General features: G+C 43.5%; 1 protein-coding gene across 1 annotated transcript in view; it reads right to left on the reverse strand.

Moving 5' to 3' along the window:
* Positions 1-17,510, reverse strand: part of LOC130131577 (copine-9-like) — a 208,637-nt gene that overhangs the window by 144,661 nt on the left and 46,466 nt on the right. The window contains exon 3 of the mRNA XM_056301330.1: positions 2,133-2,179. Within this exon, the coding sequence (XP_056157305.1) occupies positions 2,133-2,179 (47 nt within the window). The remainder of the gene's footprint in view (positions 1-2,132; positions 2,180-17,510) is intronic.

Raw genomic sequence — 17,510 nt, forward strand, 5'->3', positions numbered from 1 at the left:
TGGCGACTCCACATGTGTCGGAGGAGGCATGTGGCAGTCTGCAGCCCTCCCTGGATTGGCAGAGGGGGTGAGGCAGTGACCAGGATAGCTCGGAAAAGTGGGGCAATTGGCCTGATACAACTGGGGAGAAAAGGGGGGGGGGTCACTAGTCCAACACAGAGCCCATGGGCACAGCCACTCACACACTATTCACAACTATCGACAATTTAGAGACTCCCATTCACCTCACATGCATTTCTTTGGACTGTTGGAGAAAACCAGAGTACCCAAAGGAAGCCCACACAAACATGAGGAGAACATGCAAACTCTACACAGATGGGCTGGAATCAAACATTGGGATCCTATCGCTGTGAGGCAACAACCATACCATCCAATTGGACCTCTAATATACATAATAATTCTAAATTATTCAAAGAAACCAAAGTATTATCTTTCATTTAATTCAGGCCTTTTGGGAAGGTCAAGAAGAGTTCTCAATAATGGTAGTTGTTTACTATCAAAGTACAGAGAAGACAACCCCATTTTTTTCCATGAAATAAATCATAACATTCATGTCAGCAGTCTGAGTATACTTTCAGACAACCATTAATGTTCTGTTAACCCCAGAAAATGTGAACAGTTGATTTCAGTAGCTGACACACTAATGTAAAGTCTCTGGTCTTGCCTTGAGGCCAAAAATGAAAAGCCCTTTTTCATTAACTTCTAGATATGGTCATACAGCAATATGTGGTTATAGGGATACATAATTCCCCTTATTGAGCTAGTAGGAATGTTTGTTTACAGCTGCTGTTTTCTCGGTTCGTGTTTACAGTGACACACTTCCACTGCGCGGGTTTTTGTGGTTGTTGTTATGGTGAAGGAATAAATGGTGCACGTTGTGTAACCGAAAGAGAAAATTGTCACGACTCCTGATTGAGCTCCTCTACACTGGTGACCCCGACGTGATGGCCAGACGCCGTCCCGCTTTCGTCCGCGACGGCACCGGAGGTTGCCCGAGCGTTCATCGGAACCTGGGTCGCCCACTTTGGCACCCCATCTGACCTTTCCTCGGACAGAGGGCCTTAATTCACGTCAGCGCTCTGGGAGGAGATCGCCGCAGGTTTAGGGGTGAGGCTCCATCGCACCACAGCGTATCACCCCCAAGCTAATGGATTGGTCGAGAGGTTCCATCGCTCGATGAAGGCCGCATTGCGGGCTACCCTCTAGGACGACCGCTGGGTCGACAAACTGCCTAGGGTCATGCTTGGGCTCAGAACGGCCCACAAGGAGGACCTCCAGTCCTCATCCGCCGAACTGGTCTACGGACAGCCACTTCGGGTCCCGGGGGATTTCCTTCCCACCGCCACAGCTCCCTGGTCCGCCAGCTGCCAACGGACTGCGCTGCAGGAGGAAGCCAGGGCTTTTGCACCGGTCCCCACTTCTCAGCATGGCGGCTCTCAGTCCTATGTCCCCACGGAGCTGCGGTTGCCGGAGTATGTTTTCATCCATCACGACGGCTACCGCGGTCCCCTGCAGCCACCCTACGACGGCCCATTTCGGGTACGGGACACTGGAGATAAGCACTTTGTGGTGGAGGTTGGCAGCAGGCTGGAGCAGGTTTCTGTGGACCGCCTCAAGCCTGCTCACCTGGACTTAGACCGCCCTGTTGGTCTGGCCCTGCCCCCACGGCGGGGGCGCCCCCGGGCCCTGCCCCCCTCCCCCGGTGAGCCGCCCCCTGCTTCCCCAACCCCTCCCTTTCCCCGGTCCAGCTGTGAGGACTCTGCTGCTTTGCCTGCGGTTAACCAGCCCCCAGCTCCTGTTCAGCGGAGCCGTTGGGGCAGAGAGATCCGCCCACCTCGCCACACTGACTTTTCGTATTAAGGCGAATTCTGGGGGGACGTGTGTAGTGGTTATAGGGATACATAATTCCCCTTATTGAGCTAGTAGGAACGTTTGTTTGCAGCTGCTGTTGTGTTTATAGTGACACACTTCCACTGCGCAGGTTTTTGTGGTTGTTGTTATGGTGAAGGAATAAATGGTGCACGTTGTGTAGCCAAAAGAGAAAGTTGTCACGACTCCTGATTGAGCTCCTCTACAATATCATGGTTAAGTCACAGTTAGCGCTTAAGTCTACAGAGGGATCTCACACTCACCTCTCTCCACTCCTTGGTCCCAAGGCCTTGGACATACAACACCACCACTGGGGAGGAAGAGGGTGCAGGGTAGGGTTAAAGAGAAATGGGAAATAATTAATTATTTATATTTAACATATAATTAGCCATGCAGGTTTAAAAATACTAGACACTGAAAAATTCCTCATATATCATCATGAACTGAAAAGGCATCAAGTTCCTCTGTGGAAAAAAAAAAGCCTATCATGACAGTACATTGCTTTACACCCTATGAGATGTCTCCAACTCTGGTGTCTATCTCGGTCAGAAATGCAAAAATGCACCAATAAATGTTTCTCCCTGAGAGATAGTAATAGTCATAGAAGAATAACTCGTCTAGAAACTAACAAAATTCCTTAAGACCAAATATCAACATTTAGAAACTATCAACACTTTTGATAACCAAACATGAATCACAGGACGGAAACACATTATCACTATATATTTTTATAAACTGCTTCTTTCACAAGGCTTATCAAAGCCATATACTATAAAATGTATAAAACAGGTTGCAAGTTAAAAATAGCTAAATAAACATTGCCCTAACGTCTGTGGTCATGAAATCCTTGGAGAGACTGGTGTTGGCCCACCTGAAGGAAATCACAAGTCCCCTGCTCGACCCCCTGCAGTTTGCCTACCAAGCAAGCAGGTCAGTGGGGGATGCAGTCAACATGGGATTGCACTACATCTTCCAACACTTCGACTCTCCAGGGACACATGCAAGGGTCCTATTTGTGGACTTCAGCTCAGCGTTCAACACCATCGTCCCAGATATCCTCCACTCCAATCTCACCCAGCTCACTGTACCCCATCTGCCAGTGGATGAAAAACTTCCTGACAGACAGGAGGCAGCTGGTGAGGCTGGGGAAAATCACATCAAGCACCTGGACAATCAGCACTGGTGCCCCTCAGGGATATGTGCTCTCCCCTCTACTCTTCTACCTACACAAATGACTGCACCTCAGGTGACCCAGCTGTTAAACTCCTGAAGTTTACAGATGACACAGCCATCATTGGCCTATCCAAGACGATGATGAGTCTGCATATAGACGAGAGGTTGGTCAGCTGGCCCTCTTGAGCGGCCATAACAACCCGGAGCTGAACATGCTTAAAACAGTGGAGATGACAGTGGACTTCAGGAGGAGCCCCCCAACATTGCCTCCCTTGCCATACTCAACAGCACAGTGTCTGCGATGAAAACCTACAGATTTCTAGGTTCCACAGTCTCCCAGGACCTAAGGTGGGCATCCAACACAGACACAATCATCAAAAAGGCCCAGCAGAGAGTGTACTTTCTCCACCAGCTCAGGAAGTCTAACCTGCCTCAGGAGCTGCTGATTCAGTTCTACACTGCAGTAATCCAGCCTGTCCTCTGCACATCCTTCCTTGTCTGTTTCGGATCAGCAACCAAACAGGACAGGGACATACTACAATGGACAGTTAAATCTGCAGAGAAAATCATTGGTGCCAACCTGTCCTCCCTTCAGGACTTCTACACCTCCAGATTCAGGAAACGGGTAGGCAACCTCACTGCAGACCCATCACACCCTGGTCACAACCTGTTCCAACTCCTCCCCTCTGGTAAGCACTACAGAGCACTGTACCCCAAAACAACCAGATATAAAAACAGCTTCTTTCTGCCGGCTGTCATTCAAATGAATGCTTAACACTGTCAATAAATCCAACCATTTTGTATATACTGTACTGTACATTGTACATATACTGGTATGCTCTGTTATGTACATCTACCTCAGGCATGTATGTATAAGTAACCTGCTAGCATCTATTTCAGCATCTCTGATATATTATCTGCATCATTGCACTTTATCACGTCTTATTTCAATCCTTGTGTATATATCTGAAGATTGTTTTGTTGTAGTGTTTTTATGCTATGTTAAGTATACTGAGAGAGCCACAAAACCAGAGTCAAATTCCATGTATGTGCAAACCTACATGGCCAATAAACATAATTCTGATTCTGATCCAAGGACATATGCAGCCCATCACTATTAGCGGCACAAGCATTTAAAAACCAACATGCCTTCAAAAATGTGTTAATCCTTTCATTGCTAGCAGACATTGTCACTAATCTGAAAATAAGGCTGGTTTCCTCAATGCAGGAAAAGCATGCTTTGTGGACATTTGAGACAGCCATTCAATAGTAAATTCAGCCATTGAATGGGTAATTGGGAATAGATTGGGCCAATGGCAACGTCAGCCTCAATGCCAGACATCTATCTTCCTCTCAGCTCAAGCTTTTAGCATGGGAAAGCTTCATTTGAATCTGCAGTCTGTTTCGCTGGCCAAACACTCCCAGACACCCCACTCCTTGTTCAAGGTCAAAATCTGCAAGGTGTTCTAGTTATGGTGGTCGCTCTCTGGATATTCCCTGTATTTGATACTATTGTTTTATTAGGGCCTAGGCGATATTGACAAAATGAAATATCACAATATTTTGGACTGAATACCTCAATATCAATAATGTGAATATATTTTAGGGTTGACTATTGGTGCTTTCATATGATATTTACACACAAAAACATTTTGAGAAATGATCATTAGTAATGTGGATATTATGACAAGGCAGTTAGGGGTATCCGTTGTTAATTTCACTCAGCCAAAACAGTCAAACAGGTTCAGAACATTGTATGACTTTGTATTGTATGTAATGCAGCTTTTAAGACCAGCGATGACAACATTTGAATTATATCATATTATGATAACCAAAATCCTAGATATCTAGTTTCATATCACAATATATGTCATTGCATCATATAAATAAATAAATAATCCCACCCCCCCGGAACAACTGAGTGCTCTGTCCAGAAGAGTACGGTCCTAGGAACAGCTAAGATACTGTGCAGAACCCTCAAACTCCCAGGCCTCTGGTAGAGGACCTGAGCTTGAGGAAGGCCCACACCACCCGAAAAAGAGTGAGATTTTTTTTTTTATATCTACATACTGATATCTGTGAGAATTATAATATGCTACCTTCCTTCTCCAACACTAGCTTGTACCTCCCTCCCTCACACCTGCAATCATCTCCTTATTTTCCTCCTCCCCTCCCATCACACCTTCTCGAGACGCCGACCTGCTCCTATCTTCACTTTCTTTCTTTCCACTGCCCAGAAGCTTGCTTCATTGTACCCCTATTTCTTCATCACCCTATTTTTTCCTCCCCTCCCCCACGCTCCCTATCACTATTCTCTCCTTGCTTTTTTGCCTTTTTTCTGCTCCTTTGTTCTCCCATCTCTTTTCTTCCTGCCTCATTTCCTGTCCTTGACCTCATTTCTGCACATCACTTCTCATCCCCTCACTCTCCCATTGTCTCCCCCTTTCTTCTTCCTCTTTCTCTTACCATCCTCTCTGTCCAGCCCTCTTTCTCCTCTGCTCTCTACCCATTTCTCCTCTCCTCTGCCACTGTTCACACCATGTACAACTTCAAAGCAGCACGCAGCACAGGCAGGCACAATTGAGAAGGCTAATTAGCATAGTGTTGCGGCCGCCATGGGACAGAAGGCCCGGGCAACTATGATGACAGAATCAACACACTGGATCCAATGCATACCGCTCCTCTTCACTCCCTTCTTCAAAAGGAAAAGGAGAAGAGGGAGAAGAAACAAAGGGAGAAGAAAACGGGTCAAGTTGAACTTATTACGAACCAAAGTGATGAAATGAGAAAAAGGATTGTCAGAGAGAGAGAGCGAGAGAGCGAGCGAGGGGGGATAAGGGGGAGAAAGAAGAAGTTGGGGTGACTGATTTCATTCAGCGAGGAGAGAGCATTAAAGGACTGTGTGTACGTGTATATGTGTGTGTATGTGTGTGTGTGTGTGTGTGTGTGTGTATGAGAGAGCGAGAGAGAGTGTGTGAGAGAGTGCATGTATGTCTTAATGCACAGCTGGAAGGTGTAGTATGCATCTACACACAGGAAGTATTGCTCGCACCTGTGCATTAAGACGGACACATGTGCATGTGCGTGCCAGCCCACGTTAAGTGCAACAGTCTGACCTAGTAAACAGACACAAACACATGCACTATGTATGTGCTTTGTGTGATCTCAGCAAAGGGTTCTTTAAACATTTACAGCAAGTTTATGTCATCCATTAAAGCGGAGCCTTGCCTAATGGGTAACTGACGTGACAAGGATCCATTGAGTAGGGTCATCGCCTGGTCAGCTCACAATACATTTCCCTCCCTCGAGGGATTAGGCATTCTCCGCAGATGGACTCAAGAGTTAGATTCAGCCAGTTCATCTCACAGGCATTCTACAAATAGGCCAAAAAACCATATTCATTTGTTTTGGTGGACAGTGTGCTAGCTAAGGCGATAAACATAGTCACATACAGGGCATAGTCGTCTGTCAAGGCTTCCTCTGGGTTTATTGTTAACAGGATGTGAACATGAGGCATCGTTTACTCTGCTGGGGGGCGGGGGGGGGGTTCCTTCAAAGGAAAAGACCAGTATTGCTGGGCGACAAATAAAATATTATCATCATGATAAATATCGGAAACATTACACAATATCTGCAAGAATACCTTATTTAAGAATCCGATTGGGGCTCATTACGTTGAACTGTATGCACAGCATACGCATAGTATAATATCAAACCAACATTAGTTTTCAAGTAATACTCCATCAAATCATTCAGACCTGATTTCGGGAGAAATTTTGCTTAATAAATTCTCATTGTCATTAATTTAGACAACAAAATTGTGTGTCACGATACAGCAATATCCACAATTAATTTCAGTGCGATACCATTGAAAGATGATTTACTCCTCTGTCAATCCGGGGAGGGCTGGAGACTACCACCTGCCTCCTCCAATATATGTGGAGTACCTAGCCACTTCTTTTCACCTGACAGTGAGGAGTTTCACCAGGGGGGCGTAGCGTGTGGGAGGATCATGCTATTCCCCCAGTTCCCCCTCCCCCCAGAACAGGCACCCTGACCAACCAGAGGAGGCGCTAGTGCAGTGACCAGGACACATACCCACATCCTGCTCCCCACCCGCAGACACAGCCAATTGTGTCTGTAGGGACGCCTGACCAAGCCAGAGGTAACACAGGGATTTGAACCGGCAATTCCTGTGTTGGTAGGCAATGGAATAGACTGCTATGCTATCCGAACAGCCCGATTTGATCATTTTGAATTATTGCCCCGTCCTAATGACCAGTCAATTTCGTATTTCTTTGAACCTTAGGGAATGAGGACATCTACATGGAGAGGAGAGCTGAAGAACACTGACAGTTAAAGTGTCCCCCTTTCCAAAATGCAGATTTCTAAGAGAGAACGAAACAAATGCTTATTCATATCCTTTGAAGAAAAGGGCCCTGGAAAAATATTTGACCTTTTGCATAAGTAAGAACCTTACTTATATAATTAATGGAAATCTCCTGGAAGGTGCTCTCTTGGAAGCCAAACAACACAAGCTCATCGGGGTGTGCCTTTGAATAAAATATTGAGGCACAAAATAGGATCCAGCCACTCCTCCCCATTTGAATGCTGGCTTGTTGAGGGATTTATTGCTTCTGAGCTGAAGAAAGATAACATCGAAGATGTCTTTCCTTCTGTCTAACTAAACACACAAAATCGAAGTCCTGAAGGATCCTGACAACATCTAACCTCAAACACTTTTATCAATCAGTCAATCTCAGAACATCAGTACAAGAATATTATGTGTTACTGACCTGGACATTAAACCATGTCAGTTGTACATTGACACTGGTCTAAATGCAGCTCTCAATATGGCGTGACATTATCTCCATGTAGCGGCTCTGTCCTCTGTAGCCTGGTGCCTGGGACAGATAGAGGGCTCTAACCAGGGACATGAAAGGTTTGATGGAGCCCCATGACCACCGAGGGCCACCTTTTGGCTTTTCTCTGGCCGGGTGGGATGGTTTGAAGTTTGAGACCCCTCTGACTCAATCATTATCTCATTCTCAAGAGAGAAAGAGATAATCCATCAGACATATCAATAAAGGTCCTCTGGCCTGCCATCTGACTGTGGCAAGATATGTGTGTATGTGTGTGTGTGTGTGTGTGTGTGTGTGTGTGTGTGTGTGTGTGTGTGTGTGTGTGTGTGTGTGTGTGTGTGTGTGTGTGTGTGTGTGTGTGTGAATGAGCACCCCCTTCAAACATTTTTAGCTGACCATGTCCTGAGATGAATGCAGAATCTATTTCTCAAATGTCTCTTTCTGTTTACATAATCTAGAAGACCTAGAAGCCCAATGACTGCTGGGATAGGCTCCAGCATCCTATGACCCCAGTCGGGATAAGCGGCTTGAATAATGGATGGACGGATGGATGGAGGGATATTCTAGGGGACGAAGATGATGTCAGTCCTTAAATGTTTTTTTGGTAGACCAAATAAGTATTTCAATGAAACAGTTAGTGTTAAAGTTACAGTATGCACATTTTTTTCATTTGAATTTCTCTCCAAAACATGTATTAATGAGGATACACTGCCATAGTCTATGGTGAATGAGTTTCATAGACAGGTGTGGCAGCAGTGCAGAGTTTTCCATTTTAAAGTTTCACAGCGAGCCTCACCTTTCCAACTAATCAGAGGTTCTCAAAGGGAAGGGGCGTGCTTCCTGGCTGTCAATCAATTTTGTGCACATAATTTGATTGCATTCTGTGCAGTTTTTGGGCAAAGGACCATACACAGTAGGCTTGTCTCTCTTGGTCAAAAGAAAATAGCGATGTGTATCTTTATAAATATTTCAAGTGCAATGTTAGTGCAACTAAGAACTTTTCTGGAAGTAATCCTTTTTACATGTGTAGATTATGAATGACAATAATTTTGCCAGATATGGGAGGGAAGAAGGAAGGGGGAGTGGATTTTTTTGGTTGTCTACTATCAAAATCTAGCTCACTCTTGCCCATTTCTCCAAAGTCACATTTTTTAGCTTTAAATAGCAAAATAACAGTGAAATTTAGTAAAGATTTATGTGGTTCACAGGAGTTATTCTTGATCCTGGGGTATGATGGCTTGCCATCCTAAAGAGCATCCATTTTGTATTTATTCTGTATGAGTCCCACTGTATTCAATTCTTTCTCTTAATTTCATGAAGTAATATGAAATCAGTATATTCCTGCCTAACATAAAACAGGTTTCCACATAATTTCTGGCTTGAATATATATATGCTTTCCTCCTTCTATTAGTAAAGAAAAAGGGAAGAACATGGAGTATAATATTTTCTCTTGCAGATTAATTAACATTGAGGACAAAATGGGTCGAATTAAAATATGTGAGAAAATAAGACAATTCACAAAAACTAAACAGATAATCACTCTTCCAACAGGACGTTACGAAAATGGTGGACAAAGTGCTGAAAAGACGCAAATATATCGATGCAATGCCAAGCTTGATTGATTTGACTCAGTGACAGCAGTTATTGTGTAGTGCACAGCTCTACTAGTATTCAGCTGCCGAGCTGTGATTTGCTGTTGTACAATGACGATGATGAGAGAATTTAATCTTGTGGCAAAGCATTCCACATTTAATGGATTCCAATATACTACTGCAAAGCAAACTGTATGCCAGAATGATACACACCATCAAACACCAGATAAAGCACGACACTCGTCATCACACGAGACACAAGGCCACACTCATAACACACACAAGCATCTGCTAATACACATGCTCACACCCAAACACACACAAGATGCAACAAACACAAGACTAAGTACACAAAGTGCAAAGCATAAAAATCATTAAATGTTATCTTATACAAACACACACACACACGCACACGCACGCACACACACACACACACACACACACACACACACACACACACACACACACACACACACACACACACACACAGGCTCATAAATGTGTGTACAGAGGCTCATGCAGATATATCCATGCACACCCATGTATATGAAAGATACTGATAAAAATCAGACACAAATACAATGTTGACACTGAATAATGATGAGGACAAAAACCATGTAATTATCTCTTGATTGGAAATGCTTGTCACGATAGAAGAGAACATTAACCTCTATCTATACTTCATCCACCCCCCCCCCCCCCACACACACACACACACAGTCCTCAATAGACACTTTTGTCTTTATAGCCATGTCAATTGCACTGGAAACACCCCAAAGAAAAATAGATAGATAGATAGATAGATAGATAGATAGATAGATAGATAGATAGATAGATAGATAGATAGATAGATAGATAGATAGATAGATAGATAGATCTGCTACATCTTTTGAAATCAATTTATTTAGTCAATAGTCCAAGTATTCATTAAATATCTTGTTTTTGATTACCACAAATCATTATTTTTATTTTTCCTTTCTTACTTTCTGAACAGAAATGGTTTTTATATTACTACATCAAGTTTACACACATGGGTAAAAAATTACCCATTTTGTTAAAATAATTATTTAAGCAGTGATTTGGACCAAACAATAATCCATTTCATATTTGAAATATTTTGTCACCTTGTCACATAACATACACATATTACTGATAACACTGAACTGTAATGTATTGAACTGTAGTGTATTTGTAGCGTAAATGAGGTGAATGTGACCGAATAAAAAATAAAACTGACGAAACAAAATCACGTGTACAGCGCAAATTGCCATCTCAGTGCTTACATGCCTCAAAAATAACTATAAAACACGAGATGGCCCATGGTGCTCTGATACAATGTGCTGAATGTTGCCACTACCCTCAATGTCTACACCACCTTCACTGCACAACACCCTGATAACATGGGTGGTATGACCAATGCACGGCAGCTACTCATCAAGGAAGAGCTGCATGGAGGGCATGCCCCACCTCCAAAAGCATATTAGAGGCAACAGGAAGATGAGATAAAAACAAAACAAAACACAGCCGCCACCCAGCCACGGGAGGACATCAGACAAGAGGACCAAGTGAAGAGGAAGAAGTGCAAGATCTGCCCAGCTACCAAAGAGAAAAGTCAGCAGCTGTTGTGCCCAGCATGTGCAAGGAGCACAAACATGTAGTTGGTTTTTGTGAGGCATGTAAGCACTGAGATAGCAATCTGCACTGTACCCATGTGATTTTATTTTATCACCCATGGATGTGCCATGGATATGCAGAACGTCCCTCCCGTCCCTTCGGCTGATCCACTCTCACATCAACTGTTTGGGAACTACTGATTTAGGGTGTTACTCACACTAGGTGATCAGTACCCTGCCAAAGCATGTTTGACCCCCAAAGTCAAGTTCATTTGACCAGTGTGATCACTCCGTACTGTGCTTGGGCATGGTTCAGTGTACCGTGTCCGGGCCCGCTTGAAGAGGTGGGCTCAGGTACGGTTCAGTTGGACTCGGTCACAGCACACATTTAATGTAATTGTTAACCGTACCTTTTTTTTTTATTGAATGTTATTAACATACAGTCAAACATTTTATAATTTACTTTTCTATGAGTGAAAAAGGAAAAAGGCAGATAATCAAATGAAATATGCAAAGTAAACAAATCAATTTATTTGAATATAAAGATAAGGTATCTACATAACAAATAACAACCTAAATAAAGTAAATTAATCTTAATCGGGGGCAACAGAAAATAGTTCTTTATAATATGACAGTGTGCATTCACTTTTTTAGTTCGTCATAAGGGCCGATGTGTGTACATGTTGAACTCAACCAGAAAAGCACCAAGGTTTGGGAGGGACCTAGAGAACCTTGCTTTATGTATTTGAAACTTACCAAGTGCAAGTATAAGATTTGACATCTAACTTAAAGATTTATTTTCACATTCAAATTTAGTAATAATGTCTTTAGGCATAATTATTATGGAATGTCCAGTCTTGTTAAGTATAAAATTCTCTATGTCACTCCAAAACACAGATGAGCAGTGACAAAAGAAATGCATAACCGTGTCTGGCTCAGTACTACAAAAGGTGCAATTAAGATCTATGTCACTGAACTTGGAAATTATTGTGTTACATGGACAGATTTTGTGTAACATTTTAAAATGAATTTCTCCAATTTTATTTGAGATACAGAACTGAAAGGGGCACAACCGTGCCTTATGTCATTTTATGTCATCCAACTGTGAATTCCAGAAAGGTTTCTCTCTGGGCCATGAAGCACTTTCCTTATGTTTGTTGGTACATTTTATGTCTGTTAATTTTATTCCGCTAACTTTTAAAAAAAGTATTTGAAAATTAACATTTTGATAGCCTAAGCAACATTTCCTTAACTCGATTATACCTGTGGGAATAGCCATTATCACAGAAGTCTTTGTATTTTCCCGGAAAAGATTTTCATAACTATAAAGATTACCCTTATCATCAAACAAAGCTGTAACAAAGATTATACCCCTTTCAATCCAGCTCTCTTTTTCAATACTTTTCTTGTTAACAGTAATATTACCACTGTTCCAAATTATATCCTTATATGGTGAAAAGTTGTGAACATAATATAATTTCCAAGACAGTAAAGCCTGCTGATAGAACTTTGAGAGTTTTATTGGCAATTTAAAGACACTGTAATTACACACCATTATAAATTCTAAGCCAGCTAACATTTTGTAAATATATTGTGCGGTATAAAATTCCATAATGATTCCAGGAGCTCCAAACATTTTTTTAAGCCATTTGATCTTGAAGGTTCGATTTAAATGAACAAAATCTAAGACCTCCAATTATCCTTCCGCTCTCTCCAAACTGAGTATTTTTTTAAGGTAATGGTGTCTACTTTTCCACAAAAGTTTGATAAATAAATTATTAACTTATTTACAGAGCACATCATTAACACAGCCTGACAAGGTAGGATAAACAACGCTTGATACTCCTTCAGCCTTTGTCAGTACTCTTCCAAAAATGGAAAGATCCCTCTGAAGTCACATATTAAGAATTGACTTGGTTTTCTTAATTTTAGGAAGAAAATCTAGCCGCTGTTTGAGAGTCATATCCTTTGAAATGTGAATACCAAGATATATACCGCTCCATCCATTATCCTAACCGCTTATCCTGCTCTCAGGGTCGTGGGGATGCTGGCTGGAGCCTATCCCAGCAGTCATTGGGCAGCAGTCGGGGAGACACCCTGGACAGGCCGCCAGACCATCACAGGGCCCACACACACCCACACCCACACACACACACATTCATACCTAGGGGCAATTTAGTATGGCCGATTCACCTGACCTACATGTCTTTGGACTGCGGGAAGAAACCAGAGCACCTGGAGGAAACCCACGTATACATGGGGAGAACATGCAAACTCCACACAGAGGACGATCTGGGACGACCCACCAAGGTTGGACTACACCGGGGACCTTCTTGCTGTGAGGCGACCACGCTAACCACTGCATGCAGTGCAAGTTAGTATCTATCCATTATCTAAACCGCTTATCCTGCTCTCAGGGTTGCGGGGCTGCTGGAGCCTATCCCAGCAGTCATTGGGCGGCAGGCAGGGAGACACCCTGGACAGGCCACCAGTCCATCACAGGGCACACACACACACACACACACACACACACACACACACACACACTATGGACAAAAGTATTGGGACACCTGGCCATTACACCTACAGGAGCTTTTCGATTCAATTCATTGTCATTAAAAACAATCTGCAGGCACATGTTAAAAATTAAATAAGGGCTGCGGCTTCGCCAAACAGTGCAAGACAGACATGCACAAACACAGCAAACACAGTATAAGCTATAAACAGATGAAGACCAAAAGCGAAAAATAAGTTAAAAAAAGCACGAGTACAAAGATATTTAAAAATATTCACAGACATTCAGTGGGTAACCAGGTTTAGGTGGTCAACTGCTTGGAGAAAGAAGCCGTTTTTGAGCCTGGTAGTGCGGGCTCTGAGGCTCCTGTAGCATCTCCCAGAGTGCAGGGGGGAGAACAGTCCATGGTTGAGGTGGGTGGGATTTCTGCTGATGCTGAGACCCCTTTGAAAGCAGCGCTTGTGAGAAATGTCTTTTTTGGCTGGGAGCTGGGTACCGGGGATATGCTGGCCCACCTCGATGACCCGCTGCAGAACTTTCTGGTCTACTGATGTGCAGTTGCTGTACCACACTGAGGTGCAGCTGGTCAGGATGCTCTCTATGGCGCAGTGGTAGAAGTTGGTGAGAATTTTGGGGCACAGACGGGCACTCCTTATCCTCCTCAGGAAATGCAGGCGTTGTTGAGTCTTTTTCACAAGGGCCTGGATGTTTGATGTCCAGGAGAGTTCCTCGTTGATGTGGACTCCAAGGAATTTATTTATTTATTTCATAAATTTATTTCTGATTTTTCCCTGTTTTTCCTCCCAATTAAGTGGCCAATCGCTTCCCTATTCTTAGTTCAAACACCCACCCTCATACGGCATGCATTTGCCAACTGCATCTCTCCGGCCGGCAGTCTCGAAGGAGATGCCTCGCCACTTTCATGACAAGGCGAATCCAGGCCGAACCACTGCTTTTTGCGACACACACAGAGATGCATTCATGTGACGAACACAAGCTGACTCCACCCCTCTCCCAAAGACAGCATTGCCAATTATTGCTGCTTCATCAAATCCAGCCATAGTCGGATCTGATGAGACCGAGGCACGAACCCTGGTCCCCAGCAGGCAACTGCACCGACACAAAGCCGATGTTTAGACCGCTACACCACCGCGGACCCTGGACTCCAAGGAATTCAAAGCTGGAGACACGTTCCACTTCCACCCCATTGATGTGTATGAGGGAGTGGCTGCAGCTTCTAGACCTCCTGAAGTCCGGAATCAGCTCCTTCGTCTTCTGCACATTGAGAACCAGATTGTTGGTAGTGCACCACGATGTGGGGTGCTGAATCTCATCCCTGTAGGCTGTCTCATCATTGCTGGAGATATGGCCAATTACTTTTATGACATCCCATTCTAAATCCATAGGCATTAATATGGAGCTGGTCCCCCCCTTTGCAGCTATAACAGCTTCCACTCTTCTGGGAAGGCTTTCCACAAGATTTTGGAATGTGTCTGTGGGAATATTTGCTCATTCATCCAGAAAAGCATTTGTGAGGTCATGCACTGATGTTGGACGAGAAGACCTGGCTCACAATCCCCTTTCTAGTTCATCCCAAAGGTGTTCGATGGGGTTGAGGTCAGGGCTCTGTGCGGGCCAGTCAAGTTCTTCCACACTAAAGTCACCCAACCATGTCATAATGGATCTTGCTTTGTGCACTGGGGCACAGTCATGCTGAAACAGAAAAGGGCCCTCCCCAAACTGTTCCCACAAAGTTGGAAGCACAGAATTGTCCAAAATGTCTTAGTGAGACATGTTAGACATGTCTTAAGAGAGACATGCCCATGAGTTAGAGCAGCTTCTTTCGGCTAGGATTATGTTAGATGTGAAGGGCATTCCAGATAGCCTTAGCCCTGAGCCCCACAGCAGACCTGCTATTGTTAGCACTAGCTCAGCCTCGTCGGCAGATGCGTCAGAGTTTGTCTCCATTTACTGGTGTGGGAAGGCTTGCAAGAGCAAGCCACCAGTCATGTGGCCCGGTCTGCGGTCACCTCTCCTGAGTGCAAACCGGTTTTTGCCACTTACCAGCCCCGTTGGTAGTCCTACTGGCCAGCGTGCTTCTCCTGCTCCTGTTAACAGAGTAAAGCAACGCAAACTAGTGATAGGAGACTCCATTACCCACAATATTAGATTAGCTTCGCCAGCCTTGGTTCACTGTTTACCCAGGGCCAGAGTCTCCAACATAGAGGATAATATTAGGATGCTGACATCACAGCTCAGCAGAAGGGGTGGAACAGAGACCAGGATGGCCTGGAAGAGCGGGGTAACTGGCTGGATACAATTGGGGAGAAAAGGGGAAAAAGACAAAAAAAAACAACAACAAAAAACGGAAGAGTGGGGTAACTGGCCAGATACAATTGGGGAGAAAAGTGGAAAAAGACCCCAAAAAAAAGCACCTCGATCCAGGCTCTCTTAATAACTATCGACCAGTCTCTAATCTTCCATTCTTCTCTCAAGTACTAGAGAGAGTTGTGTATCAACAACTTTTGACCCATATAGAAGAAAACCATCTATATGAACCTTTTCAATCAGATGTCAGGGCCTGTCACTTCACTGAAACCGCTCTGACCAGAGTGGTGAACGATCTTTTACTAGCTATGGAATCTGATTCCACTTCTGTGCTTCTACTACTGGACCTCGGTGCAGCCTTTGACACCACTGATCCCTGTATACTATTAGACAGAATATATTGTAATTTTGGTGTCTGGCTTAGCCTTCTCTTGGCTTAAGTCCTACTTATCTGGAAGAACACATTTTGTCTGCCACAGTAATATTACATCACAATTCTCTGACATTAAATATGGTGTACCTCAGCGCTCAGTTCTTGGCCGTCTACTTTTTCCTCTTTACATTTCACTTCTTGGCCAAATTATACAGTTATGGAATACATTTCTATTGCTATGCTGATGATGCTCAGCTGTATGTGCCTATAAGGGCTAATGATCATACTCAAATGACTAATTTAGATGCCTGCTGTGAAAAATTTGATATCACTAAACTTTCTGCTTTTAAATTCGGATTAAACCGAGATGCTGGTCATTGGCCCTGCTAGACACAGACACCAATTTGATCAAGTAATGATAAGAATTGACAACTCTGTGATTTCACGAAGTTTGGCAGCCAAAAATATTGGCATTACATCTGATCCCGGCCTTTCCTTTGATAAGCACATAATGTTTTTTTTAAATCACCAAAACTGCCTTTTTTCCACTTATGTAACATAGATAAAATCTGGTCTTTCCTGTCCATGGCTGACGCAAAGAATCTAATACATGCATTTGTTTCATCCAGACTTGATTACTGTAATGTTCTGTTTTCAGGTCTGCCACATAAGAGTACTAAAACGTCTTCAGATGATTCAGAATGCTGCAGCTAGAATCCTAACCAAATCTAGCAAATTTAACCATATTACACCAATTCTTCTCTCCCTTCATTGGCTTCTTATCCATGTTATATCAGACTTCAAGGTACTTCTGCTGACTTATAAAATTCTAAATGGGCTTGCCCCATCTTACCTGTCTGATCCCCTTAAACCCTACAGTCTATCTCGAGCTCTTCGCTCTCAAAACACAGGGCTCCTGTGTGTGTTGGAGGAGGCCTCAGAAGCCATCAGAAGTATGCAATCTGGTAAATCCCCAGGACCAGATGGATTCCCAATGGATTTTTTTAAGAAATTCACAAAGGAGTTAGCCCCACTATTATTGTCTATGTTTATTTGAATCCTTTTCAAATGGGAATCTCCCCAAAACCCTTAACCAGATCTCTATTTGTCTCCTGCATAAAAAGGGCAAGGACTCTCTGCTGTGTGAATTGCATAGACCAATTTCTCTTCTAAATGTGGATTAT

The sequence above is a fragment of the Lampris incognitus genome, chromosome 2 (assembly GCF_029633865.1).
Source record: "Lampris incognitus isolate fLamInc1 chromosome 2, fLamInc1.hap2, whole genome shotgun sequence".
NCBI lineage: Eukaryota > Metazoa > Chordata > Actinopteri > Lampriformes > Lampridae > Lampris > Lampris incognitus.